We start from the raw sequence: 27,923 nt of genomic DNA on the forward strand, positions 1-27,923 counted from the left end.
TTTTTTTTTACATAATGCATTTTTTGTGCCATTAGGCCACAATATTTGCTCTTTTCGTGGATTTTACATTCAGGGAACATACCATACAATGTTAGAAATGTATAAACATGATATTTGAGACATACAAACTTGCCAACATGCAATATTTGACTGCTTAAAATAATTTCATTTCTTCACTTCTTCTGCTGTCTTGACTGATATCCAAACACGTAAAACTTTTTTGCTGAGATTCCACTGGAAAGTTAAAAATCATGACTGGTGTTACAACCCTCACTGATACCCCCAACCCCCCCAACCCTAACCGTAGGACTGTAGAGCACCACTGGCTAAGAAACACTACGATTTCTAATTCTTTCACACATGTGAATGAACATGTTATTGCTGCCTTTCCAACGACTTTCAGAAAACAGCTAACATACTTGACACATTTCAGGCAGCTGTTAGAAAATTGACAGCAGATGAAAAGTTCCTGTAGGAAAATGTTTGAAATCACAGTCTCACGCAATGTTTTTTTCTCTTTGTAAAAAAGAATTCACCAATGTGAAAGGCTGGCATAAAGAACACTGACATGAAAGGATTTTTCTTTTTTTTCCCCTCTAACCACAAGAAGATCATAACAATATTAAACATCATAAAGTGCAAGCCTACAGTATCTTAATCATAGTAAATGTCAACACAAGGGAATGTGGAAGGACCGTGACATTACAATGAAAATAGAAGTATAAACGGCTCGTTTTCCCAGACAAATGGAAAATGGAGACAGTAGATTTGCCTTGTCTCTCTTCAAGCCCTTGGGAAGCTGGAATGTAACATCTTTAGAACAAAAGCCTCAACAGCCGAAGAACAACCTGGCCTCATTACATTTTGCGCCATCATATTTTTAACTCCACATTTCATTACACATTTTATAGACTTACTAGGTATTGAATAAACACATGTGCCAAAACACTGCTTTACATAATCTATACACATACACAATGTCAATAAATATTACCTCTAAAACTAGTGCTTTTCAATTCTGTGTCTTCCACAGTCTTAATTTCAAACAGCCAGCTTGGCTACTCTGGACATTACTGCATTATTTGGACATTTTTGGTCAAGGGCAGTTACCTGTCAGCTGGTTTCAGTATTAGCATCACTACACTGGCCTGTGCAATCACTCCCTGCCGCTGGTGACAGAAAGAAATCTCCAACAGAAACAGCCGATACACATGCTGACTTTTCATACCTGACTTCAGCTTGTTTATACTTAGGGGGATGTGGCACATAATTCAAAACACATACAAATGCATGCTTGGAAATTATTGAGCTTTTTTAAAAAATATACATACTTTTAAAGATGACATCTTAAGTAGTAACCAGTGGGCTGGGAGTTCAGCGGTACAGACAAGGTAGGTACTTCAGTTTTTTTCTTGGATTAAATAACTATATAAATCTAGAATACTTATAAGCCTTATGATTTATGCTCAGGTCATTTCATGGAAAACTGATAATTGGATCATGAGATATTTTGTGCACAAACTAACATTTTGGACTAAGACTGGCACTGGGGGAGAGGTCAGAGAGTCAAGGACATAAGGACCTGAGGACCATGTGAAGCCTGACTAATGTTTTGTCAATAGCTGTCTGATTTTCTACTTCTCAGAAAGTCAGGTATTTACTGGCAATTTAATTTTGTTGATGCCCTAAAACAGTTCTTCAAAATATTCTGTGTAGTACAAACTAACTACACAGTATAATGTTTGTTAGATTCTGGAAACTCACATTTAAAATAGTCATTATTATTTAGCCCAGGTTCCAGCATTTGTTCCTATGACCATTTTATCCAAAGTCCACTTTTCCTTCACTAACCAGCTCCTTGTGCTCTTTGAATCCTGCTATCAGCTGGGCCGAGCGAGGGAATAAATGTTTACACTGTGAGACTGCATTCTGACACCCGTCTGACAACAGACTACTGAACAGTACTGAAATGCTACTTTTTACTGTAGACTCACACAAAAGCAATACACTAGGTGAATGAAAAAGTATATTACTGTCTCAGGAAATGCAAGCTAGACTAGCACTGGTGCTTTTTACAAGCTACACTGAATTCCTTTTACACAACATTGAACATTGAAAGTAGAGATGGAAATGACTTGAGAGGAAGAGGGGTGGATGACAATAGAAGTTGGGCCATATTAGAACCTGGGGAATCATGGCCTTTGACCTCTGATTGAATGTAATCAATGCACTCATGAGTGACTGAATGCCTCAACCTATGCTTCAGTCACAGAGTTCATCAGGTGGCTGCCTGGTCTAAGGGCACTAGCAGGACCATAATGATGCTTTCTGTGATCTGCTTCATTTCTCAGTGGTCCCACTTAGCAGAACATCTGAACTATGTACAAACTACTGGCCTACTGTTTTTTTAAATACCTTATAAGCAAGCAGCAACAACCATGACGAAGTGGAGCAGTGCACAAGAGCTTCAAACTAGCGTTTCTTTGTTCAAGTGCTGCTGTGCTTTGGCTGCACCACGCTTTCAGTGTCCACAAATGAAGAACAACATCTCTGTTCCACAGCAGACATAATGATAAAGCTTTGCTGTTTTTTTAAGAACACAAATTTACACACACACACACACAGGCTGTACTTGAATGACATTTGTGGACTCTAGCCTTCTCCGTTACTTTTCACTCAAATGTGAGTTCAGCTGACTTCACGCCACAGGTGTTGTTGTGAATGAGAGGCTCAGGACATGGACCTGGCCACACACAATCACTGACTCTGTGACAGAGCTGTACCGCAATGCAGAGAGATCCTGTCTACATTGTCTGCCAGTCTGTATAGTTTTGCAGGCACCACTCCTTCAGTTGTGCTTGTCAGAGAGTCAAACAACACTAGCCTGGCCAGCCAGACCCAGTCCTTTCTCAGTGAAAGAATGTGGGTCTGGAGCCCCTGCCTTTGAGAAGCTTTTCTTCTGGTCTCAAAAGACCGGGGCCAATCACAGCCATTTATCTGCAATTGGGTGGGCTTTATGCTCCAGTCGTTCAATCAGATTTAAACAAACCTTGCACATACGCACAAACTCTTTCTTAACGTTGCTCAATGCCAGTCCCAAGTCCACAAATCTTTTTACAACTGGCTTTTGCTATTTACTCTGTTCAAAAATATGCACAGAACTGGTGATAAGACAGTATTCTCATGTTTTTACAACAAAAACTACAAGCTTGCAGTGGCATCTCTATGCTACCGCACACCATTCGCTGGTCTCACTGTTGCTTTTCTTGCGTCATATTGTTCGTTTCTCTGATTGGTTTACTCTGTGTCCATTGGTCCGCCCCCTGGAAATCGATCTCAACTGAAGAGATTCCAGACTAATTCTTAGGAATTAGAATAGGAAAAGAGTTAGTCTGGCTTGAGGGTTAAAACACCTCCAGCACTCCTGAAGCCAGAAATCTGACATTCACAGCCTGAGTTGCCTATGGTTCATAAAGAAGCAAGTCAGCAGAAGACATGATCATCATGTCATCATTAAGGTTACAGAGGTGTTTTGGCTGGTCACTTCACTAGTAATAAATGGTACATGTCTGTGGTGAAAAAGTGTAGCTGTGCATACCACACTATCTTTTCACCAGCCTACCTCCTCTGTTCTCTCTAGTCTGACTTCATGTGTTGGCTCAACTATAAATGTACAGGCCCATGCAACACATGCACTGGCTCCATTTACATTAATATCCTTAAAAGCCATCCTTCATGGATAAAAACTCAATGGACACATTTCTGTGTTTTTACATGCACTTATTGCACAATGATATGAAAAGAAGTAAGTATCACCGTCAAAACACACAAGGCCAAAGCAAGGCATGATTAAAGGTACAGCATTAGATGGACTGTTGGACATGAAGTGTGGAGTGTATAATGAACAACAGCACCTCAGCCTGCTACAAGACAAGCTGTTTTGCAGCAAGCACTGTTTGGCAAATAGCAAAACTCAGACCAGTTGTAACATTTTTTGAAAAATCTTTCAACATGTGTGTGAATAATGTTTTGACACTTATAATATTTACTGATGTAGTGAAGGCTTTTGTTTAGAACTGTGTTGTCAGCATCAGTTTGCTCTGCCTTCACATGAAAAGATAAATTATACCATTCTCAATTTTCTTGGCTTCCACAACCTTCACTCTGATAAATAATGATAAAAACTACATTAAAAAACACACACTCAAGGCTGCCAACTACTTCACAATGATCTGACTTGAGGAATAAATCTGCAGTTTGAAATCTTACATTTGGATTTAGGACTATTGAAAGTTTTTTTGCAGCCTCTGTTTGTTTACTCTGATCTCTTAAATGACAATTACATTTATGAGGCAAGCTGCTGAGACTCAAAATGGTGGCATTTACACTACGATACACTCTCTTACGTATGTGCCCACTTGAATGTTGCACTACATTTGCTTCCACAAGTAACAGTTAAATGCACAACATTAACTTGTATGTGTTGAGTCAGTTATTTCATTACCTGTAAAAAAAAAACCAAAACAAAACAGAAAGACAACTGTGAGGGCACTGGCAGTTGAGTCTGTATGTACACATGTGCCATTTTGCCCTTTGCGAAGCCGTTAGTATGTTTCCAGTGAATCACTCCAAAATAGGCTCTGCACATCCAGCATTGTAGCCAGCTCCAAAATATGTTTCTGCAGAAGGCTGCACTCCACTGTGTCCTGTTTGGGGAGCTCTGGGTACGACTCTGGGAAACTCCGGGACTCCTGCAAGCACATCAAACACCTCTGACCTCAACAAAACATCACAACAAGCATGTGTTCAATGAACATCCAGACTGAAACAAAGTGTTTCTCCCTTTCCTAAATAGACTCTAGAATGTAAAAATCCAATGTGTGTGTACTAAACACAGAAGACAATGATTTAAAAATGTAACAAAGTGTGGCATGTGCCTTTGACACAACAAAGTTTTATAGTTGCCATAAATAATGTTTGCACACTCTAATATCAGTTTTCTCCAAATTAACACAGAGATAAAGTTTTTAGTTCTTTGGATTCATACACTCCAGAAATGATTTTGGTAAAGCTCTGTTTGGGGTGGGAAAAACACTGTTTTGGTCTGATGGAAGATTGAACGAAAAAGATGTATTTACAAATTGCACCAGTTCAGTGTGGACACACTCAGTGTATACAAAGCAGTACACAACAGAAGAACACACGGCATTTAGCCACTTCGCTCACTTTTTATTACTCTAGGGCAAAGGAAAAATAAAATATAAGGGTTGAAAATCAGCCACTGTGGGAGACTGGGGTTTGGGATAATATTCATTTCATTTTTGTAGTTGTTAGAAAGGTCCAATAATACTTACTGAAACATTTGATCAGAGTACAGAAAACTAAAAATTTTAGAAAAATTTTAAAGTTTTAGATAAACAGGTGTTGGCTATGGGGTGATTTGGTCATTAATGGTAATTTCAGTTAATATCTAACAAGCTGTTTATTAACTTGACTTATTTTTTATAACTTTTCTTCCTGGTCTAGATTCTGGTTGGGCAGTGTTTGGTCACAGAGGAAAAAAAGGAATCATTTTAGAAGAAGAAGACAACTTCACTGACAAGAGCCTTTAGGTTATTATGGGCAACACACATGTTGTGTAATGTCACATCATGTTGCCCTTCATGCATATTTATTTTTAAAAATTATCTAAGGTAAAGAAGGACAGACAGTTTTTCTAGTTCAGTGATCTGTAAAGACCCAGCCAAAATTGCTGTTTTTTAACAACACACAAAAAAGCTAAACTGATATCCTGCATACGGTAGGTGTATTTAGTGGTGTATTACCAGCTGGCATAGTGCAGTAGACTGTGACAAGTTGAGAGTTGAGAACCGAATCTCTGAAGTGTGATCAAGTGTAGGTTAAGTTCATTGTGTAATGACATTTTCAGAAATGGACACACTTTCCTAAATGCTTGACAAGACTCAAGTGCTCAAGACTACAAGGCTGGCTACAGGGACAAACCCTGCTCATTAAAATAGAATGCATATTTGGCAACATCCTCAGGATGAAGACAGGAGTAGTGACTTACCCTAAAGAGTTTATGCAGTCTCAATGCAGCTGAACAAAATACGAAGCGGATCAGCAGCAGCCGAAGGAACTCGTCCCCATAGAATTGCAGAAAGGCTTGGTCTAGGCAGACAATGTTTAAACAGTATTAGTGCTGACATAAGCAGTTGAATCACTGATTAAAACACACAACCAACAATAATTTGATAATGAAGTAATAGTGAAAGTCCTTAAATCAAGCAAAAAATGCTAAACGTAATGTTTTCAGTTCCTCAAATGCATCTGTTTTGCTTGTTTATATCACTATAAATAGACTCTTTGCTTTTGGATTATTGACAAACAAGTAAGACCCCAAGTAGGGCTCTGGGAATCTGCATGGGCATTTTCACTCTCCTGACATTTAATATACTAAATCATTCCTCAGCTGAACAAAATAATGATAATGAAAGATTCATCAATGAAAAGAGTCATTGGTACTAAACAATAAACAAATATTTGTTGTGACAATTACATGATTTGCTGTAGAGTTGGTGGTAAACCGATGACAGAAAGCATGAGGAAAGACTTTTCAGAGATGGTCAGTATCTTTTATTTGGATAGGGTATCTATACTTCTTTTCCCCAAAATCCTCATAAGTGTTTTTTCCTTCCTTTTTTTTGAGACTTTTGAGACAGGCCTTTGGTCAGTTGATGAGACGTGGAAGTCAGGCAACTATGCTCTATCACTTTAAGAGTTTGGAAACGGCACTTTTCTGAAACACAGCTGAAAATGAAATGTCAAAATGTTTGCCTTCAGGGATTTTTTTAAAATTTACCTTTTTTTGTATTCTGTGGTGACAACAATGCCGGCTTTGAATTGGATATGTGTGCCTCTCTGGAATCGTTTGAAGAAGTGTGCAGATCTCACCAGTTTGATATTTATATTAAGTTGGTAACCATGCACATTTTGCTAATCATGGATCAGACAGAACAAAGGCACAAAGGTCTTGCTATATACTGCATAAGAGAAAGATGGAAAATGAAATGCAACAGAGATGTGTAGGTGGACATGGCAGTTTAGGGTTGCCCAGTGATGGCAGCTGTTCCTGATGAGCTTTAAATATAGCAGCCTGATACAAGTGACACCAGGAGTCTGATCAGTTGTAACAAACAGCAATAATAATAATATGGGATTGCTAACTACTGCAAAAAGCTTTAGGCAAACTGCATTGCTGGCTGCTAAACAGCTGAAGCATGTTTTGAATTGCCTGACGCCGTTGGAATAATCAAGAACTATGAACTGTGGTGAGGGGCCTTTCAGTGCTTTTATTTTGAAAGGGCAAAGTGCTGCAGGAGACTCATGAGACCTTATACTAGAATCTGGACTTTATTTTGAATGTTCCTTATACTTTACAAAAACGTAATATCTTTCTATAAATAACTGTAGACTTTTATTGTGAAAATCTGACCATGTTCTGAGAGCAGACACCATACCTGACATTAAAAATGGCCTTACTTGGTGCCTCAAGTTGTATGCCAATAGCCAAAGTCCATTTTAACCTGCTTGGAGAAGACAACACGGCCCTGAGAATAGTCCCCATGTGTAACAGCAGTGTACATTAGGCAGCCAGTCAGTCTAATTACGAACCACAGACAGCTGTATGAGCTGTTGCTATGGTGACCTGAGCTGTCACAGTGACACAGCACTTTAAGCAGGTACAGTACAGGAGAAGCTGAGAAAACGTCACCTCACAAAATAGAAGACAACAGAAAAACTATAAGACCTATCAAAATAATTCCTTCACTAACAGAGCCAGGAGGCTTCAACCAAGAGACTGATAGTTTTTTTGTGAAGATATTCCAAAAAATGAAGGATTGCTGGCGAATTAGAAACAGCCTTCATTTGTGTTTTTCACCAGAACTCCTGGACCTCTTTTATAATGGGAGTGAACGAGAGATTGAGCAGTCACTCTCTGTGGGTTTGGCCACCTGGTGGAAAAACCATAGGTCCTATCAAAATGAGAACAGCATTACCTGAAAGAAGACAAAAATCTCTACTACTTTTGAGAAAATGGTGTATCAAGAGGCAAAATTGCAGCCGTGACAGCGAGTTACAGAGGAAAATTTTAAATAAACTTAACAGCTTCTCCCACTCTAGCAATGAACTAGAACATTCCGATCCCATAGAAACCCATGTGAAATTCAGAAAAGGCCTAAAAACACCATAAAACGTAAACTGCGATTAAAGAAAAACCGTAACAGATATCAAAAAGCTGAATACAAGACAAATAGATTAATGCCTTCTGACCCATTTAAAGGTCAAATGGTGTTTCTAGCTGGAAGTATGCTGACACAGGTAAAGCTGAAAGAAGACAACGTTGAAGGAGATTTGAACATGTCTCCATTCATTTCAATGGGACAAAAAAGCTGAATATTTCAAAAAGTATAAAAATTATAAAGAATTCTGATACAGGCAAAAATGTCCTTAAAAAGCGGCACATTTTCATGGTTGAAAGGTCTTTCTAGCACAAACTATGCAGCAGGAGTTAGATGTTTGCACAGCAATCCCAACAAATATAGCTGCAAGCGGCGATGAACAGCCCTCGCCTCGAGCAAACCGCCTCCCCTAGCGGACCGCCACCGCGAACGATCTGCTGCTAGCGCCGAGTTTGAACCGCGTTGCCGGCCGCTTCACCAGGAGCCCTTCGAACGACAGCAGGATTTTTTCAGGTTAATGTGCGTTTAAGAGACAAACAGCGAAACACTTTATATTTCCATGGTAACCAGAGCAGCAGTTGTAAACACAGACGCACATATTAAGACATTAAACATATTCATTCACACAAACCATTACACACACCCATGGACACATGCAGACCAGCAAACCTACACATTTATCATTGTAAATGTTCATTTGACAGGACTACCAAAGCTGAGGTGGGGGATTTTGTAAATCACTCCAGAGGCCAGAGTTCGGACTGAAAAGACAGATTTTTCACAACATCACAGTGAAGAGTCTTGTCTCTCAGAAAACCACAAGATTTATTCAATACCAAGGTCAAACCACGGTTCCGGTCACCTCACTGGGAGTCCTTTAAATGAGAGCAGAATTTGGACCCAGAAAGGTGAGGTGTGGGATTTTGTAAAGGGCACATTTCTGAGGCCACAGTCATGCAGGCACATACAGACACACACGCAGACACACAAGAATGCAGGACGGCAGCAGCAGCAGGAATTTTTACGGTAATTTCATCTTGCAGTATGCATCTGTCAATGAAATAGAATGGTGGCTCTCGGTCATCGTCACGGCAACAGCATGTAAAATAGAGCATTGGCTTTTTTGATCGGCACACCCTAAAGGTTTTTTAAGCCAAGTTTGGTACTTAAAAAACTGCCCTGACTTGTCTGAATTGCAAAACTAAAATAAAAACCTTTTTCATGGTGATCTCTAAACTGCAGTACTGAAAGCATTCTCAAGCATTTTGACTTGCCCAAGACCTGACTGGAGACTTTGGGATTATTATTTGGATTACATTTCAGGGTTTGGAGTTAGTGGGCAGGTGTTGCTTTCTTTTATTTATACCATTTTACTTTTCATAGCATACTAACAACTTGAAAGAATCCATGGGAATTATGCTACCTATGGTCCGTGATCGAGTTATCATCTGCCCAATGTCACGGTATACTTTGCGAAGAAATTCTTGAGCCCTCTCCCACAGGCCTCGTCGTAGGCTGTTTAAACCACACACAGAGGAGAAGGCCAGGAGTGGGCTGTAGAGGAACAGAGTGAAGAGACTCCCACGCTGGCAATGATCTGAACAAGCAAGATGTTAAAAACATGAGACATATTTTCTCTTCAGCAAAATGGCATCTATGAGATAAGAATGGACTTTCTAAATCCCAGTTAACTTATAATATTAGTTTATAATTATTGATTTAATATTTTTCCAGACTGCCAGATAATAAATAACTGCAGATTTTTATCACTTTAAAGCATACAATATTTTATATTATATATTGTTGTCACTAACTCCTATGATAAGACCAAACCAACAATAAATATATTTCACTAACAAGTACTGTGTTTATCACAACCTAATAAATCTACCTCTGTGCCACAGACTTCCACTGATCATCAGCCACATCGCTGCACTGTGTAACTAACTGTAGTTTCTGACTGTCCCTCAGACAATGTTGTGCTGCTACAAAAAACTCACTAGAGCACCAAATGCACAGCCTCCTGCCTCTCTTCATACTGCACTGATGCAGCGACAGGTATTTGAACTTGATGTGTTAGCCTGTATTCAGTGTGACTGGTTGCTTCTGTAATCAGTTGATTAGCTGTACACTTTTTAATACCAAGTATTTTATTGTTTGATCTTAAATTTGTTGACAAGAAGAAAAGTAGGATCATTTAAAAAAAAACACTCACCTTGTACACTTTTGGGATAGACTGTGGGTGATAGTAGGCACACCAGAGGCTGGCCAAACAGATTTGAGAAATTCTATTGTTAGGAAAAATAAAAGATAAAAAAAAATCAGCATAAGATATATACACTGATCATGTGAACAGTTCAGAATAGACTATAAGTATGTTGACAGTTATACTTTTTTCAGGCTCTTTGCTTTGTCACATTCAATTTCAAATAAAACAAAGGAAACCACACTATACTAGGTCTCAGCTTTAATTTGAGTAGGTTTACTTCAACACAGACAAAAGTAGAGAAAATAGGTCTAAAGACATAAACCTCTACCAAAGTGATCTAAGGAGGAAAGTGTGGAGAAAGAGCTGGTTATGGCTCAGACATGTATGACTGCCAGTGGACCTGGCACACTGGACGTCACTGATAATCACACTGATGTTTGGCTGATTAAGCAGCAGATGCATACAGAGGCAAAAAGGAGAAGTCTGTGTGCTCAGATTAACCTACAGCCAAATCAATCAGACATTTTCAGAGTGGAGAGGTAAAATCTTTAACTGGTCGAGTTAGTCACTTGCTCTCAATCTGATTGAGCTGCGTTCCACTTACTGAAGACCAAACTAAAGGCAGAGAGAGCCCACAACAAAGTGGCTGCAGTGAAGGCCTGGTCAGAGTATCCCCATTTCAGATTGATCGTGGTGAAGCACGAAGCCTTAAAAATGTGTAACTAAATGCTTAGTCTGGACTGTAGATGTCTTGCTTTTTTTTCCAAGTAGTGTATCTTAATCAATTAATATACCTTGTAGGCTGTGCTGTTTGACGAATCTACGATGACAAAAAGTGGCTTCCGGGTGAAAGGGAATAGGTCTCCTGGATGAAGGCTGCAACAATACAAAAAAGTAAATATCAGAAACCTAGATTTCAGAAGTAAAAGCTTAATGCTGAGCTTTCACACTGATGAAGTTGGACTGATGGATTTTTAGTCAGACATTTGGATGTTGCTGGTTGTGTACAGAGCAGAGTGAGCAACAGTCAAATGTCAGACAGTCACACAGACAAAAACACTATTTTCCTGTTTGGTTAGGCCACTGCCAACTGCCATGTACTCTGCACACCAGGTACACATTTGAAGCATCAACAACATATGAAAGCTTCCACTGCATTATTTGACAAAATACATGCAAAAGTTTCTTAAAAGGTTAAATGAACATTTGACAATTATCTAATATATCAGGCAGACAGATAAATCACCATCACCATAGTTTCTCACCAGTGCATTTCTTTCTGGGCCTGATTCCTCTTCTGTACCGTCTCTCCATTCACCACATCTCGATTTGTATTCGTGAGAACTCCTCCAAAATCATATGGTCCTACAAGAAACATTCGAAGACAAAAGCAGTATCTCCATAAAAAGCCTCCAGTTAATCCAGAATGCTGCAGCCAGAGTCCTGACAGGAACTAGCAAGAGAGATCATATTTCTCCTACACTAGCTTCTCTTCATTGGCCGACTGTAAAATCCAGAATAGAATTTAAAATCCTTCACCTCACACACAAATCATTCATGATCAAACTCCTTTATACCTTAAAGACACAGTACCATATCATCCCATTAGAGCACTTCGCTCTCAAGAGTGCAGGTCTACTGCTGAGCTGAGCTGAGCTGAGCTGAGCTGAGCTGAGCTGAGCTGAGCTGAGCTGAGCTGAGCTGAGCTGAGCTGAGCTGAGCTGAGCTGAGCTGAGCTGAGCTCTCCCTTGTCCTCCCCTCCCCTTCCCCTTTCAGGAATATTACATATTAACAAATGTAGAGTTCTATTAAATTACGTTACCTTCATAATCTGAATGCCCAGTAGGGAAGACCCCAGTAGCTGACAGATAGACAAGCAGAACGCTGTTGGCAGGCAATTCCTGGAAAGTAATAAAATAAACAAATAAATATAAATAATACAAACGATTAAAAACAGCCAAGGTCACCATGATGTCTTAGTGACAGGGTAACATGATGTCTCAGTGACAGGGTAACATGATATCTCAGTGACAGGGTAAATGTACTGTGGCTTTGTCACACTAATGATTTGGGTCTGCCACAATCAACAGTTACATCTGAAATCAATCAAAGTTTTGTTGCTCCTACAGCTCTTCAGATAATGTCTATAATTATGAATTTTCCCTCTGCTTAAGTTAGGCAAAACAAGCTGTATTCACTCAAATTGTAGATGTATTCATTATTACATAGTTTGCTTTTTATCATCAGACAAAAATTTAACTATATCTGGCATTGTATATTTTAGTGCAAATGCCTGTGAAAAAAACTACAGCACATCATCATAATTTCTACTGTGCAGTAGAGAGTGATGTCTGGCAGTACATCCACTCAGGAGTTGTCATTTTGATGGATGTTTGTGTATGAAGCCTCACAGTGTTAGGAACTATACTTTGTTACAAAAAATGTTCTCACAGTTAGTAAAGATACCCCTGCAGAAATGTGATCTTAATTTTGATTAGATTTCCATTAAAACAGCTGCAGTAGTAGCAAATCTGAGAATCTGACTAACTCAGGATGACAGAGTGGATATGTGACAGACCCTGGTGCCCTTGCATGAAAAATAAAAATCAACATGAACTGAAGTGATATTTAAATGGCTCTGATTAATGTGAATACTGACCTTAAAAGAGGCAGACAGGAAAGTAAAAAGCTGGCTGAATGTTGGCTTGTAAAGCAAATACTTGTGAGGGTTTTCTCGTTTAGCTGGCTTTTCACTGGGCTCCTGTGGAGACATATTTTATATTATAACTGTTCCTTTATGTTTACTTACTATATATGACAAAGTACCCAAAACCAATTTTCTATATTGTGACAGTCTGTTCATATGTTCATCACCACCCCTGTGGAATGATGCAACTCTTGCATCTCAGTGACCTCTTAATTAAAGCATTAATCATAGAGGTGCTATTATAGGCCTGAAACTTGGTGACATACAGGTATTTGCTACAGATTAGTCCTGAGAGTGGCACAACATAGTTATGGTTGTGTTGGTGGAAATATCCCTAATATTTTAGACTGAGACACAACTTTCCTGTTTCATTCAAGCAAAATAAAAAATGAAACCATGCATCTTGTGGCTTCTCTCTTTATACTGTAAAAGCCTAGTCATTAGAAGGTCCAGCAAAAACACTAGATCACAGACACACCATGGTCAGACATGATGGACATGACACTCACCAGTGTTCCTTGCTTGGAGGTCTGTGCGGCCAGGTTTACAGGTTCCCTTTCCAAAGCTTGAAGCATGCGGAACATATCGATGGTTAACTCACTGAACTTAACCTGCAAAAAGAGAAACGACACTCACATCAACTAACTGAGATTTGTAGAGACTCAGTTAGAAGTCAGAATTTTACACACTGTGGTTTTACTAATAATATAAAAGCAAGATAGTTCACCAAAATGGCTCATACAGATATTCCAGGACCAAGGACCACCAAAGACAAAACATGGTAAATTAGAGTTCTGACCAAGAAAAGTCAACCACTGACATAAACCAATGTGAATTCATGTTTACAGTACTTAATTAGAAATGATCACTGGTTTATTTTTACATTTATCCCTCTTGCATTTAACCTAGTCCACAAAATAGGAAATGTTTCATGAGGAAGGAAATGCATTGCATTGCAAAAATTTAAGTCTGTAGTTTACTTCTGCTTGAAGTAAACTACACATTATGTACTTCATTGTTGACTGCTGTCATAAGATAAGATAATTCTTTATTGATCCCACAATGGGGAAATTACCGCAGCTACAGGACAACAGTAAAGTGCAAGAATGAGAAATTTAAAAAAGTGTGCAAAAATTAAAAATTAAAATTATTACATTTTACAAGTTTACAAATATTTACAAATAAGAATACTATACATAATATGTTTAAAATAAAATAAAAGCAGTCTGGGGCTGATGCCATCGGGACCTGCGGCTTTCCTGGTCTTTAGCCACCGCAGTTCTCTCCTCACCTGGTCTGACAGTCAAGGAGAGGGGGGTGGAGGTGGAGGTCGGGGGCAGAGATTGGCTGGTTATGGAGGGGGGATGTTGTGGAGTGGTGTGAGTACGTGGGGTCGGGTGTATCCACTGGACTGTAAATGTGTGAAGTGGGGGGAGGAGGGCTGGAATCAAACCTGATGAAGAACAGGTTTAACTCGTTGGCCAAGCCATGGTCTTCAGCAGCTGTCCCTGTGCCTCCTTCCTGTCCATGGCCAGAGATGGTCTTCAGGCCTCTCCACACGTCTCAAACGTTGTTCTGCTCCAACTGCTCCTCCAGCTTCTTCCTGTAGCTGTTCTTGGCCTGTCTGATCTTGTGCTTGAGTTCGTGCTCCTCTCTGTCCCCTGAAATAAAAGCCCTCCTCTCTTTTTCAGCAGGGCTTTAAGTTCAGGGGATCACCCAGGGCTTGGTGTTAGAGAAACACCGCACCCTACAGGTCGGTACTGTGTTCTCCACACAGAAGTTGATGTAGTCTGTGATGCAGTGGGGTCAGGCTGTCGATGTCTTCTCCATGAGAGCTGCGGAGTGTCTCCCAGTTTGTAGTCTGGAAACAGTCTCTCAGTCTCTCACTGGCCTCATCAGTCCACACTTTCACAGTCTTCTTCTGTGCAGGTTCTATTCTCACCTTGGGTGTGTATTTGGGGAGCAGCTGCACCAGGTTGTGATCAGAACGGCAAAGTGGGGGGAGGGGATTAGAGTTGTATGCATCCTTAACATTTGCATACAGCAGGTCCAGCGTCTTGTTCTCCCTGGTGTGGCACGTGACATACTGGGTAAAAGTGGGGAGAATGGAGGAGAGTGAGGCGTGATTGAAATCCCCGCTGATGTGAAGGAGCGCATGTGGGTGCCGTGTCTGCATGCACGTCACTGCTCCGTGCAGTTGCTCACATGCCGCCGCTGCATCGGCCGATGGAGGTATGTACACATTAAACAGGATAACGTGTGAAAACTCCCTGGGGATGTAATACAGCCGAATGCCGACAGCGAGAAACTCGATGTCCAGGGTGCAGAGCTGTTCCTTAACAGAGACGTGCGCCTGGTTGCACCATCTCTAGTTAACCGCCAGTCCTCCTCCTTTCCTCTTACCACTCTCTGCCAAACTCCTGTCCACCCGAACCAGTTTAAATCCATACAGGGCGACCACAGCGTCCGGTGTCGATACGTTCAGCCACGTCTCAGTAAAACACATGAGGTGGCGGTGAGGTCCCTGTACTCCTGCTGAAGCCGGATCAGTGCCGTAAGCTCGTCCATCTTATTGGAGAGGGAACGGACGTTTTCCACAATGATGGCAGGCACCTGTAGCTGTACCTGTACCACTGTTTCCTCTCCTGGAGCTTTCGTCCCGCTCTGCAGCCTCTCCTTTTCCTCCGTATTTCAGGTGGAACCTCGGGTCTTTCCGCGTAGAGAGGTGCGGGGCCGTTCAGAGCTAACAGCTGGTCACTGGTGTAAACAATTGAGCCATGTGTGGAGCTGAGGGGATTTGCCGACGCACTCCCAAAAATGTTAAAAAACAATAAAAAAAATGAACAGAAGTAATGAAAGTGGTCTCCCTGTGTGCAGACTTGCAACAGGAAATGACCACGTTAAAGAAAACAATAGAAAAGAATAAAAAAGAGAAAAGAAAGGGGACAGCTGCCGTAACTTGCTGCTGCTCTTGCAGTGCTATCTTTGATTATCATTGTAACACTGGCTGTGTTACCCAACAATTGGCAAGAACAGGACTTTAGAAATTGTGAAGAATTACATGGCATGAGGACAGTTAAGCTATGAGGACATGCACATCAGTAGAAAGGTTTCCATGGCTGATATATTTCATCCATATGGTAGTAGTGGTAGTAGTAATGAAGCTATTAATAACAATGTAGGCTAAAACAACACAGACAGCAGATCTGTAGGTAACAGGCATTTTTCTATTGTCTGTTTTCAAGCTAACATCTTGTGACTGGTCAACAACTGTGTTCATGTATATGAAGTGTTAGGAAGTGTGAACTAAAATTAGTGGGTTAAAACCTGGCTGTTACAGTTGCCGATGATTAGTGCATCTGCCAGGACGAGCTGCCCAACCACCATGCCTTGTTCCAGTGGAGGCACACTTCCTTCCTGCAGCCGATTGCTGGTGACGACGACAGAGTTGTTGTCATTCAGAACCACCACGGGATCTGCCTGTTTTACACAAACAAATGGGAGAGATGTAACAGTGAGCCAGACTATTCAGAAAGAAGAATTTGTATCAGGTATGCTGGACATTGAACCAGCCAACTGTTATAATACAGAACTATGTTACATGTCAAGGGTTTGTTACCTCCACAAAAGCTGCCACTTCCTGTAGAACCAGGTTCCATTCCAATTGGTCTTCTGTGTTAAATCTCTGTGTGTAATCTTCGATTTCCTCAGATAACTCCTGCAGGTAATAGTCAGACAGGGTTAGGCATATTTACAAATACATTTTTACACTTCTGCAAAAGCTGGATTTGTGCTGGAACTTAATGTCTCATCCAAATCTCACAAGGCATGCTGTCTTGTCCCTGTATTCCAAATTAATAGAGTGAAAGCTGTGATAAAAGTTTGGGTCTTGCTTTTAAAACCTGTGCATTAGTACAAGCAGCAGCATAACATGGATGACCTGCAGAAGTGTGTCACTTGCACAAAATGCTCAATCTATCACACAAAAACAAGAACACCAAAATAGAACATATTATTTAGTTTCTTTTTTGCTTTTTTCCATCTGTCAGCTGGGAGAGTGGCAGTTTTGAGATCACCTCTGGCTTAGTTTGACATGGATGTATGCGGTGAGGCTTTGCAGACTGTAAAGGATCTCTACCATTGTGATGAAATGAAAAGATGAGATAGACTTTAATAATCCCCAAAGGGAAATTCAGGTAGTTTTGTAGTGAAAGTAATAAGTACTAGGTAGTAAAAGTACCCAGCAGCAGTCCAGTTAATGTCATTGAGTCATCTGTCATTGTCTAAGGTGTTATAGAGCCTGATGGCAGTGGGGATGAAGGTTCTCCTGTACTGATCAGTCCTGCAGCTCAGTGAGGTGAGTCGTCCACTACAGCTGCTTCTCTGGTCCATCAGGATGTTGTGAAGGGGATGGTCAGTGTATTCCAGGATGGTCTCTACCTTTGTCTGTGTACATCTCTCCACCACAGCCTCCAGTGAGTCCAGCCTCATTCCAGTCACTGAACCAGCTTTTTGCACCAGTTTATCCAGCCTCCTTACATCCTTCTGCTTTATGCTGCCTCTCCAGCAGATTACAGCATAAAACAGCACACTGGCTGCCATAGTTTGGTAAAACGTGCAGCATCTTCTTGCGGACATCTAAGGACCTAAGCCGCCTTAGGAGGAAAAGTGGTCTCTGCCCTTTTTTATATAGAATGTCTGTGCTCAGTGACCAGTCCAACTTATTGTCCAGGTACACGCCCAGATATTTATGGGTTGACACATCATCAATGTCCACACCACAGACGTTAACAGAATAAGGAAGGGACTCAGACCTTTGAAAATCCACTACCACCACAAGTGTTCAGTAGGAGGCTGTTTTTGTGAGTCCATTCATTGAAGGATTTTATTTTTTTTATTGTGTGGTCTCTATCAGAATAGAGAGAAATAGACACTAGAGAACAGAAGCATTACACAAGATCATGTGCACTGGTGCACAACCCAATTACAGTCTGTGATTATCTGACAAATGAGTGGATTTCCTCAGTCACAGTTGTAACCACAGAGGTGATAACACAGATTTCATTCTGTTTGAAGTGGTGCAGTTGAGGAAAGGACTGTCACTGTCACATATGGCCTTACTAACTGCCCACAAACTTCTTATCGCTTACACATTTTCTTCCATCTTGAGGGCTATCATGTACTGTGAAAAAGAACAATGTTGACATTGACATCCTCTTTATCAGGGGTCATGGGGCCATGTTCCCATCAGTTGGACATGTAGGACAGGATAAATTAAATCAGATTCCAGTATGTGCTTCAAGTACAGTGGGGTAAATAAGTATTTGATACACTGCCGATTTTTCAAGTTTTCCCATTTACAAAGAATGGAAAGATCTGTGATTTTCATCGTAGGTACACCTCAACTGTGAGAGACAGAATCTAAAAAAAAAAATCCAAAAAAATAACATTGTATGATTTTTAAATAATTAATTTCCATTTTATTGCATGAAATAAGTATTTGATACAATAGAAAAATAGAACTTAATATTTGGTACAGAAACCTTTGTTTACAATTACAGAGGTCAGACGTTTCCTGAAGTTCTTGACCAGGTTTGCACACACTGCAGCAGGGATTTTGGCCCACTCCTCCATACAGGTCATCTCCAGATCTTTCAGGTTTTGGGGCTGTCGCTGGGCAACATGGAGTTTCAGCTCCCTCCATAGATTTTCTATTGGGTTCAGGTCTGGAGACTGGCTAGGCCACTCCAGGATCTAGAAATGCTTCTTACGGAGCCAGTCCTTAGTCGCCCTGGCTATGTGTTTGGGGTCATTGTCATGCTGGAAGACCCAGCCATGACCCATCTTCAATGCTCTTACTGAGGGAAGGAGGTTGTTGCCCATAATCTCACGATACATGGCCCCATCCATCCTCCCCTCAATACGGTGCAGTCGTCCTGTCCCCTTTGCAGAAAAACAGCCCCAAAGCATGATGTTTCCACCCCCATGCTTCACGGTTGGGATTGTGTTCTCATCCTTCTTCCTCCAAACACGGCGAGTGGAGGTTATGCCAAAAAGTTCTATTTTGGGCTCATCTGACCACATGACCTTCTCCCATGCCTCCTCTGGATCATCCAGATGGTCTTTGGCAAACTTCAGACAGGCCTGGACATGTGCTAGCTTTATCCTCACTGTCCCCCCCACTGTACATAATGTTTGGTTGGCATTAGACCTACTTCTTGTGGTCCTTCAGGTAGTCTATGCTCTATAAGCATTATCAGGTGCAAGTTAACACCCAAGGACTTCTGGATCAATTTGTTGACAATTTGACATGATCTTGGATCCTCCCAAAGTCAGGTTAAGAATGTTGTTCTGCTAACATATCTCTAATCTCAAACCTGTGCGGTAGCAGGTTTATTCTCAGGTTCAGTCAATGTGCAGCGCAGACCTTGACTTAGTGATGAATTTAACTCTTGACTGCAGTGTGTTGTAAAAATAATGGTCATTGAGCTCCTCTGGTAGCTGTTTGAGGTGTGTTAAGGTGCACAGAAATGAGTGCTAAAGTTGGGGATGTTTTCATGTTCCTCAGAAATCCAGGGATGCACAAGTATCAAAGTTTTTTTTTTTTTTTTTTGAAAAGAGGAGTTCCATACCTTCACCAAAACTTTGACTAGGTCCATCTTGTTCAGCAGTAAACAGACGACTATATAGCGAGCATAATATCGAAGCTTCTTCACTACTAATTCTGGCCTGATAAAAGACAAGAGAAAACTATACTGTAAATTCTATCAAATTTACATTAGACACAATTCAAGCCATGTTCTTTAAAGAATTCCAGTTTGCCCATAAATGTGGCTAGTCTGGGTCTATGGGTCGTGCCACTTAGCACTCAAGGGAAAAAGGAAATATTCCAGGTTGAAATAAACTAGTTATTTTTTGATGATTGATATAGCACATTATGGTTCACTGTTTAATTTTAAATAAAAATTTGCAGGTTTATGTTATTGTGTATAATATCATCCTAGTTTTCTTACCACTGCCTGTGGCTGAGAAATTTTAAGAGTAGATAGTATATTGTCAAATCGCTTTTAGAGACACACACCAATGATGTGTCTCCTACTAGGATGCCACTGAAAAAATAGGGAAATCAGAATGCACTGAAAGGCAGACCTTTAATGGGGCTTGGTAGTAACAAACACAGAATTTGTAATCCTTTAAACAAAACTTCACACAACTGCTGCACTGCGCATATATCCATAATCCACAGAATGATAAACCTGGCATTTAGCCCAGATAAAAAAAGGACTTTTTTAGGAATTTATTTTCTATCAAGCTAATGGATCTATTTATGTTCAGTTCCAAAGAATATCTGGAACTTACCTGTCCTCTTTGTTGACCTGAAAATAGTAAGATCGTTGTCGGATGGCTGAGTAAAATGAAAAGGCCTCATTCAGGTAACTTGTTTCTGAGGTACGAAGGCTGTCAAACAAGATTAGAAAAAGGAAGATGTATGATACAAACACAATGTGGATACCTATTAATCAAATCATTCTTTTAGAAACAAACTTATGTTTGTCTTTAAAAACTGCATATTTTGTTAAAATGTATGGAGACTTCTGTGTGTTTCTCACCAAACACATGGCTTGTAACACACAACCAAAATGTCCTGGAATAAAGTCCAGTCCAAAAAATGTAGCATGATTCACAGAACTACAGTATGGGGAGGATTCCCACATTTTCTCTGCCATCAATATGATCAATAGACAATTGTGACACAGTTGCTGCTGTCTGTGTGTAGTTGAGATGTAATTTCACTTACTAGTAGTGGTAGTAAAGCTGTCCAATTTTGGACGCAACTTCCCCAATCTGCCATCTCTTCAAGCCATACCGACTGTCCAGAACCTGCCTGTCAATAAATACAGAAAATACAACACTGAGCACTAAACAATTATTGTAAGACAGCATCTGGCAAATGACTGCTGTGATAGTCAACAATCTGTCTTTGTGTTATGAACAGATGAACATATTACAATTTGACCTCATTTACATTCATTTGCATTTCATATGATGGGGGGGGGGGGTGTATGGGATAAGAATGTATGTAATATGCATATATGTAAAATAACCTGTGCTGCTGCTGAAATTTCCACAGCTTAGTGTAGACATCAAAAGTCCGTCCAAAGTAGGATTGCCACTGTTTGTGTCCATACTGAGGAAGGTCTCTGCAGCAAAAAGCACAATGGAATGAGAGAAATGGAGAAAAAGGAGAAACAGTCACATCCCTAATATTTATTTAATATATAGCATTCCCCCTGTGAGGGAGCTGGCCAGCATCCCCATCACTAAGGTAGTGAGTCTTACAGGCGAAAGTCTTACACCCCCCAAAAAACAACAACAAAAAACAAACAAACAAACAAAAAAAATCACTGTAATAAAACAGAGCAAAACATTCTGGGACCACTAATCTTTAGCATTCATGACGCTTTAGTGCCTCACAAAGATTTCTGGCTCTTCTTTGACACTATACTAAAAACTTTTTTGTGTCTGTTTGCTGGTTGTTATTGGTACAGCTGAACCTGAACCTAACTATCCTGTGATGGTTTGGCTGCTTAAAGAGAAGGCATCAGCAGTTAGGGACCGTCATGGGGAGTCAGTCAAAACTATTTCCCACACAGAGCAGTACCAGACCAGGGTCAGGGTTATGGTTAGTGTGGCGGCTGAAAAGCAGCAGAGGAGATGCAGAGGATGACAGTTGTAACGGCCAGAGGAAATCTGTTTTCTAACTATCCCAACCCCACCCACTGCTGATTACCTGGGTCAGGTGTTTAAATGTACAGTTACCCTGGTTTAGAGATTAAAAAGGATCTGATGCAATCCACAATAAATAATAATACTAAATATAGCCGCAAACAGCGATGAGTGGCCCTCGCCTTGAGCACACCGCTGCCATCAGCGAACCGCCGGTCCGAGCGAAGCTGCAGCCAGTAAGAGGTCGAACTGTGCCTCCAGCATGAAGTGGCTCACCGGGAGCCCTTGAAACGAGAGCAGGATTCAGAGCCAGAAAGCTGAGGTGGGGGATTTTTTCAGGTTAATATTTGTGTAACAGACATTGAAACACTTTACATCTCCATGGTAACCAGAGCAGCAGTTGTAAACACAGACACACATTTCCAGATGTACTGAGACACAAGAACACAGACACACATTGCACACACCCGTGGACATATGCAGACCATGTCCTAAATGTTCATTTGACAGGACTACCAAAGCTGAGGTGGGGGATTTTGTAAATCACTCCAGAGGCCACAGTTCGGAATGAAAAGACACTTTTTTTTTACACTATCACAGTAAGAACCGTGGTTCCATTCACCTCACTGGGAGCCCTTTAAATGAGAGCAGAATTTGGACCCAGAAAAGTGAGGTGTGGGATTTTGTAAATGGCTGCAGAGGGCACATTTCTGAGGCCACAGTCATACAGGCACATACAGACACACGCAGGACGGCAGCAGCATCAGGCGTAATTGCATTTTCCAATGCAATTACAGCATCTGTCAATGAAATAGAATGATGGCTCTCGATCAATTTCATGGCAACAGCGCATAAAACAGAGCATGGGTCCATTTGGCTTTTTTGATCGGCATGCCCTAAAGGATTTTTTAGGCCAAGTTTGGTGCATTTCTGACAAACTAAATGTTTGGCTCTCCATGCAATTTGCAAGTCCTTACAAAGGGGGTGCCATAGTGTCTACTGTGACTTTGTTTGGTCATGTGGGTTCATGCCCACGGGGAGTATAAGTGATTAAAATATGACAACACAGCAGATGCAGATATTTGTACAGCATTTGCATAAAACTCCCATAGGGAAACAAATGTGGCTTTAGGTCATCGTCAAGGCAACAGCATGGAAAATAGAGCATAGGTTCAATTGGCTTTTTTGATCGGGACACCCTAAAGGATTTTTGTGCCAAATTTGGTACAGTTTGGATAAACTAAATGTCTGGCTCTCCATTCAAATTTTCAAAACATTATACAGGGGGCGCTATTGCGCCTATTGTGATTTTGTTCAATCACATGGATTCAGGCCCCCAGGGTCTAAAATTCATCAATTGGTCAGATTCAAATCCGACAATGCGTTTGCGATTTATCACAACTCGAAGGTGACAAAAACATACGTCCACTTTCCAGTTCGATCGACTTTGAGGTGAGCAAAAACAGCGAACCCAATCACCTCAAGTAAAAGTCCACACTGGCGGACTTCCTGTTGGCACAACAGGAACAACACGACCTTGACATGATAAGCTTTTTTGCTTGGCCCGACATGAAGAATAAACATGCCAAGTTTGGTGAGTGTGCGATGAAAAAAATGTCAGTGTCAGTCATTTTCACGCGATTCTGATTCCTGTGCAAATTTTGGTGTGTTTTCACACATGTTCAGGGGGTCAAATTTGAGGTCGTTTTGGAACGTGAAGAATAATAACGAACAAAAAAATACATATATATTTCTAACGATTTCCAGGCCCACGCCCGCCCAGCAACCACATCATATTCAATTTCCTGAAAGGTCTCACGCATTGCCACGTCATGGTGGGGTGTGGGTCAATGCTAGATGCTGCCTTATATTTTATTGATTTTGGTGTAGAAAACTAATATAAACAATAAAACAAACCCAAAGAACACCTCATTTGGCCCAGTGATGACACTGTCAGTGAATAATGTATTAATGAAATGTTTTGTCATGTTTTTCTGTCATTTTATGCATGGCTAAAGAAAAGGGACAGGAAAAGATGCCACAGCCATCTGGACTACTCATTTCAGATCAATAATTCACTGCATGATTTCTTCTGGTACCTGCCCAGTAATCTCAGTCATCACTGTAAATCAAACACTTATTACTGTTGCTAATCATTAACAAAATCAATCAAAACCACAACTTCAGTTATTTTATATCTGAATATTTCAATATTTTATCCAGCTAGCTATGAGGCTTTTTTCTTCCTCTCTGTTAAGTACTGTGCTGCTTGGCACACCACCAGATAACAGGTTCACCAGCTCAGCAGGAAAACGCTGGTCACTCCAGATGGCCAGTCTGTCTGATTGCACTCCACAGTCTTTCAAAGCGTATTGTGACAGTATGACAACAAAAACAGTTAATCATTGAAATGACTAGTGATTATTTGGTCTTGATTAAACTCTTAACTAAAATTAAAAAATAAAATAAAATTTTCTCCTAGATTCTAATAGTAGGAGCATCCAGGTAATCTTCTTGAAAACCATAGCGCACAAGACCATTAATGAAGTTCAAGTTTGACGCAAAACGGGGTATATGTCAGCTGAACTGACTCCATTCTAATTACATCCTCATAACCCGCTGCTCTCCCAGCAAGTAAGGTGGCTCTTCACTGATGAATTGAAATTCTGATAGATAGTAATATGCAAGTAATATGCAAGTATGCTGCCTAGTAGATTCACTGGAATTTGAAGGATTTAATAAATGAAGTATTTCAATATAGACCTGATAAAACAATTTTAAAAAACAGTGAAAATTTAAGTTTATCCTATTAATATTTGAACTGAAAAACAACTGAAATTAAAGAGGTGAACTAACAGTAAAACAGTTTAAAAGTTCCCATGACACAATACCACCGGTTTATCTATTAAGGAATAATGTGGTCAAGTTTAGAATATGTTTATGACTGGCAGCTTTGCTCATGCATTTAGTCTCTATAATTTCCACTGAGTTTATTGAAGCCAGTGCATAACTGTGCATGTTTGAATTACCTGGAGCTTAAGCAATGATAGTACAAACATATGTCTTGCCCAGCACATAGAGCTAGACCCAAAAACTGCCAAGTCAACATACTGGCCAGTACTTGTAGCTTCACAAGCATATACTGTTATTTGTCTATGGAAGTACAAATGAATTTCCAAAGAACTGCATGAATGATGGAAATATACTGTCATTTTTTTAATTCTAAAAATATCAAGGGAGTAACAACTTGAGATGGCAGTGTTTATAATTGTGATAGGGGAACCCCAGTCACCACTCTACAGCCACTCAAAATTGGCCTGTCAATGGTGTAAACACGTCAGCTGCTCCAATTACAAAAGACAAAGTTTTCATTCCCTACTAAGTAAAGTACTCATAATAGTCATAAATAGAATGAGTTCAGTGATAAATACTTCATTCTCATTTCTTACTAATACTATTTTTTTTTTACATTGTATACATACTCTTTTAAGCTTACATTTGTATAGTTTTTTTTTTGGTACCTTTGTATAGCTTTTAAATTTGTATATTTTACATTTATACCTTATATATTTTTTTACATTTCTTTTTTATAACATTTTTTAGCTTTATATATCATATTTTTTTCATAGGATTTCTTTATTCCTTGAATTGAGAGCAACTGTAAAAGCAATTTCCCTCACTGGTCAATAAAACTGTTTGAATCTTAGATGAATAGATTCTAATTCTGTTGGGTGCAAAATTATTTTCAGTCATTTTGTAACATACCAATTTACTTTGTCTTCCCCAAACTCCCACTCTCATCTGAGATGTTATCTTGCTGTCCATTTACACAATACAGAAACAAATGCATTTATATTAAAAATGCACAGACCATGAAAATCACACATTGCGCTGTTCCTCGCCAATGCAAACAAACATAATTGTCAGTCCCCCATTCAGCCGTATGCAAACATTTTCAACTAGCCACTGTAATGAAGTCAAGATGACTGAGAGCAGCTCATGGTTTCATTCTGAAGCAAACTTATTAAAGAAGTGCTTAGAAAAGACACTTCACATTCAGATTTAATGAAGCCTCCCCTAGCAAAACAACATGGAAAGTCATTAACCAGCTTTTAAATAAGGAAATACGTAATAAGCTCAATATCAGTTCCAATACTGAAACTAGTTATCAGATGACTGCATCACAAATAGTTATATTGGTTTTTTTATGATTACCTTAACGGTTGGGCTGATAAGATGTAACCTCCAGTCACCCACATGAAAGCCGGAGGCTCTACACACTCATTCATGACCACAGCCTCCACACCTTTACATAAAGGACATGCTTAATTATAAAATACAGCACAGAAGATGGGAGACAACAGAGTAAGTACAAACTGACCTTAGTCCATTGAAGAGTTGTTTGGACTTGTCCAGAAGATAGCAGAAATCTGTGACAGTCTTTCTTTCACCTAATGGAATATCATCCTCAGTCTCAGCTCCAGTCATGACACTGACCTTTCACACCTGATTACAAACACAAAGAGAAATCCTGTGTAAATATCCAACTAAAAGAAATTAACACTATAAGCCTTAAATCACACATCGGGTCTAGATGAAAAAATTACTCAAGTTTAATAAGTTAACTGACTTTTTGATGATGGATAAGTGTTCCCTTAACCAGTTTCACCAGAACTACATTTTTCACCCAGTGAAATAATCTGCTGCTATCCACAGTTGCCACAATCATATCTAGCTGTAGCTGTGTGAGTATCTTATAGGTGCCCTACTTAAATGTGAATAGAACTAAGAAATCATGGAGAAAAGGCATCACATGGTCACCTTTTTTAGGTTGACCTAGGCTGTCCCAGATTTCACTCTCATAGTTTCTGCAGCCACTAGTGGGCAAAGATGGCTGCACAATCAGGTCACAGCAGCTCAGTCAGGTCGCAATGTTCAGAGAATGCTGTGCCTACTTAAAAACCATTCGCTGCCAATGAAAAGTTTATTCTGGCCTGACTGTAAATTCAGACACTAGCCTTAATGCATTGGATGGCAGGTACATGATGAGGGGAGGTCTGCAGAGAGAGTCTGTAGACTAACTTTGGCTCTTGTATGTCATCATGTATGTGCCATTTCTGGTCTCAAAGCTACAGGTCCTGTTATCATGAACAAGTCCTCTGTGAATTGCGTATATCTCAGCAACCAAGAGCTCATTTGCTCTAAGCTGACAACATATGCAGACATTACCGTGAATTTTTGCCTGAGAGTTCTCATTCAGTTTTAGAGAAAGAGCCCTTTTGAGAAAATGACAGTGTCTGCGGAGCCAGATTCACATTCCTGAAAGAGCTTTCAAGAAATGCATTAAAATCAACGCCGCTCATGCCACATATAACGTTAGATGTGCTGGTATTTAAGTGAGCCACAGACTACTACTGACAGCGGTTCCCTATGATCTGCCGAACTACTTACTTTAACTGGGCCGTAACCTGTAACACATCTATTACTTTCATTGGACACTATCAGCCGACTATCGCTTCCAAACACAGTCAGATGTATTTAAAGTCAGGACACCATGAACGTCACATCGCACCCAACATGTAGATAATGATGTGTGGCTAACAAAGCCAACCAGTGGTAACGTGTGTCAGGTAACACACAATTCACAGCCCTCATCCTTAACGTACCTCGAACCGGCTAACGGCGATGAACGGTGGGAAACCGCGGAGATGAAGCTCAAAAACCAGTAGAAAACCTGCGACAAGCTGAGTCGGTGAGACGCGACTTTCTTGGCATGTCACTGTGTGGAAGTGACACGGTACCGCTGTGTGGATCCGACTGCTCTAAACGCTGCTCGGTATGAAGGGCTGCTGTCCTGTGACAGAAGATGGTGAGGATAGCCGCTGGATCCGATGCACCGCAACTGGCTAGCTACTTCCGGGTCAAGATTTCCAAATTAAAAGCACATAGTACCACTAAAGTAAGTCTCAATACGCAAGGGGGCGGTCGGCGGGTTGTAGACGATCTCAGGTGTGAATATGAATTGAAACAGCTGTAT

General features: G+C 40.3%; 1 protein-coding gene across 2 annotated transcripts; it reads right to left on the reverse strand.

The window, feature by feature from the left end:
- On the reverse strand, positions 1–27,773 carry scai (suppressor of cancer cell invasion). 2 transcript variants are annotated; one of them, XM_026298221.1, is made up of 18 exons: positions 27,553–27,567; positions 26,268–26,392; positions 26,102–26,192; positions 21,265–21,360; positions 20,958–21,044; positions 20,519–20,617; positions 19,792–19,888; positions 16,779–16,877; positions 16,487–16,639; positions 13,669–13,770; positions 13,112–13,213; positions 12,275–12,353; positions 11,718–11,817; positions 11,247–11,328; positions 10,459–10,531; positions 9,667–9,840; positions 6,071–6,171; positions 1–4,751 (listed from the first exon to the last, which is right to left on the reverse strand). In XM_026298221.1, the coding sequence occupies exons 3-18, from the start codon at positions 26,173–26,175 to the stop codon at positions 4,605–4,607; spliced, it is 1,665 nt and encodes a 554-aa protein (XP_026154006.1). In that variant the 5' UTR covers positions 26,176–26,192; positions 26,268–26,392; positions 27,553–27,567; the 3' UTR covers positions 1–4,604. The 2 variants fall into 2 exon arrangements, with proteins under 2 accessions (XP_026154006.1, XP_026154005.1); XM_026298220.1 differs by lacking the exon at positions 26,102–26,192 and having other exon boundaries at positions 27,553–27,773.
- Between the last annotated feature and the right edge of the window lie 150 nt (positions 27,774–27,923).

The sequence above is a fragment of the Mastacembelus armatus genome, chromosome 12 (assembly GCF_900324485.2).
Source record: "Mastacembelus armatus chromosome 12, fMasArm1.2, whole genome shotgun sequence".
Classification (NCBI taxonomy): domain Eukaryota; kingdom Metazoa; phylum Chordata; class Actinopteri; order Synbranchiformes; family Mastacembelidae; genus Mastacembelus; species Mastacembelus armatus.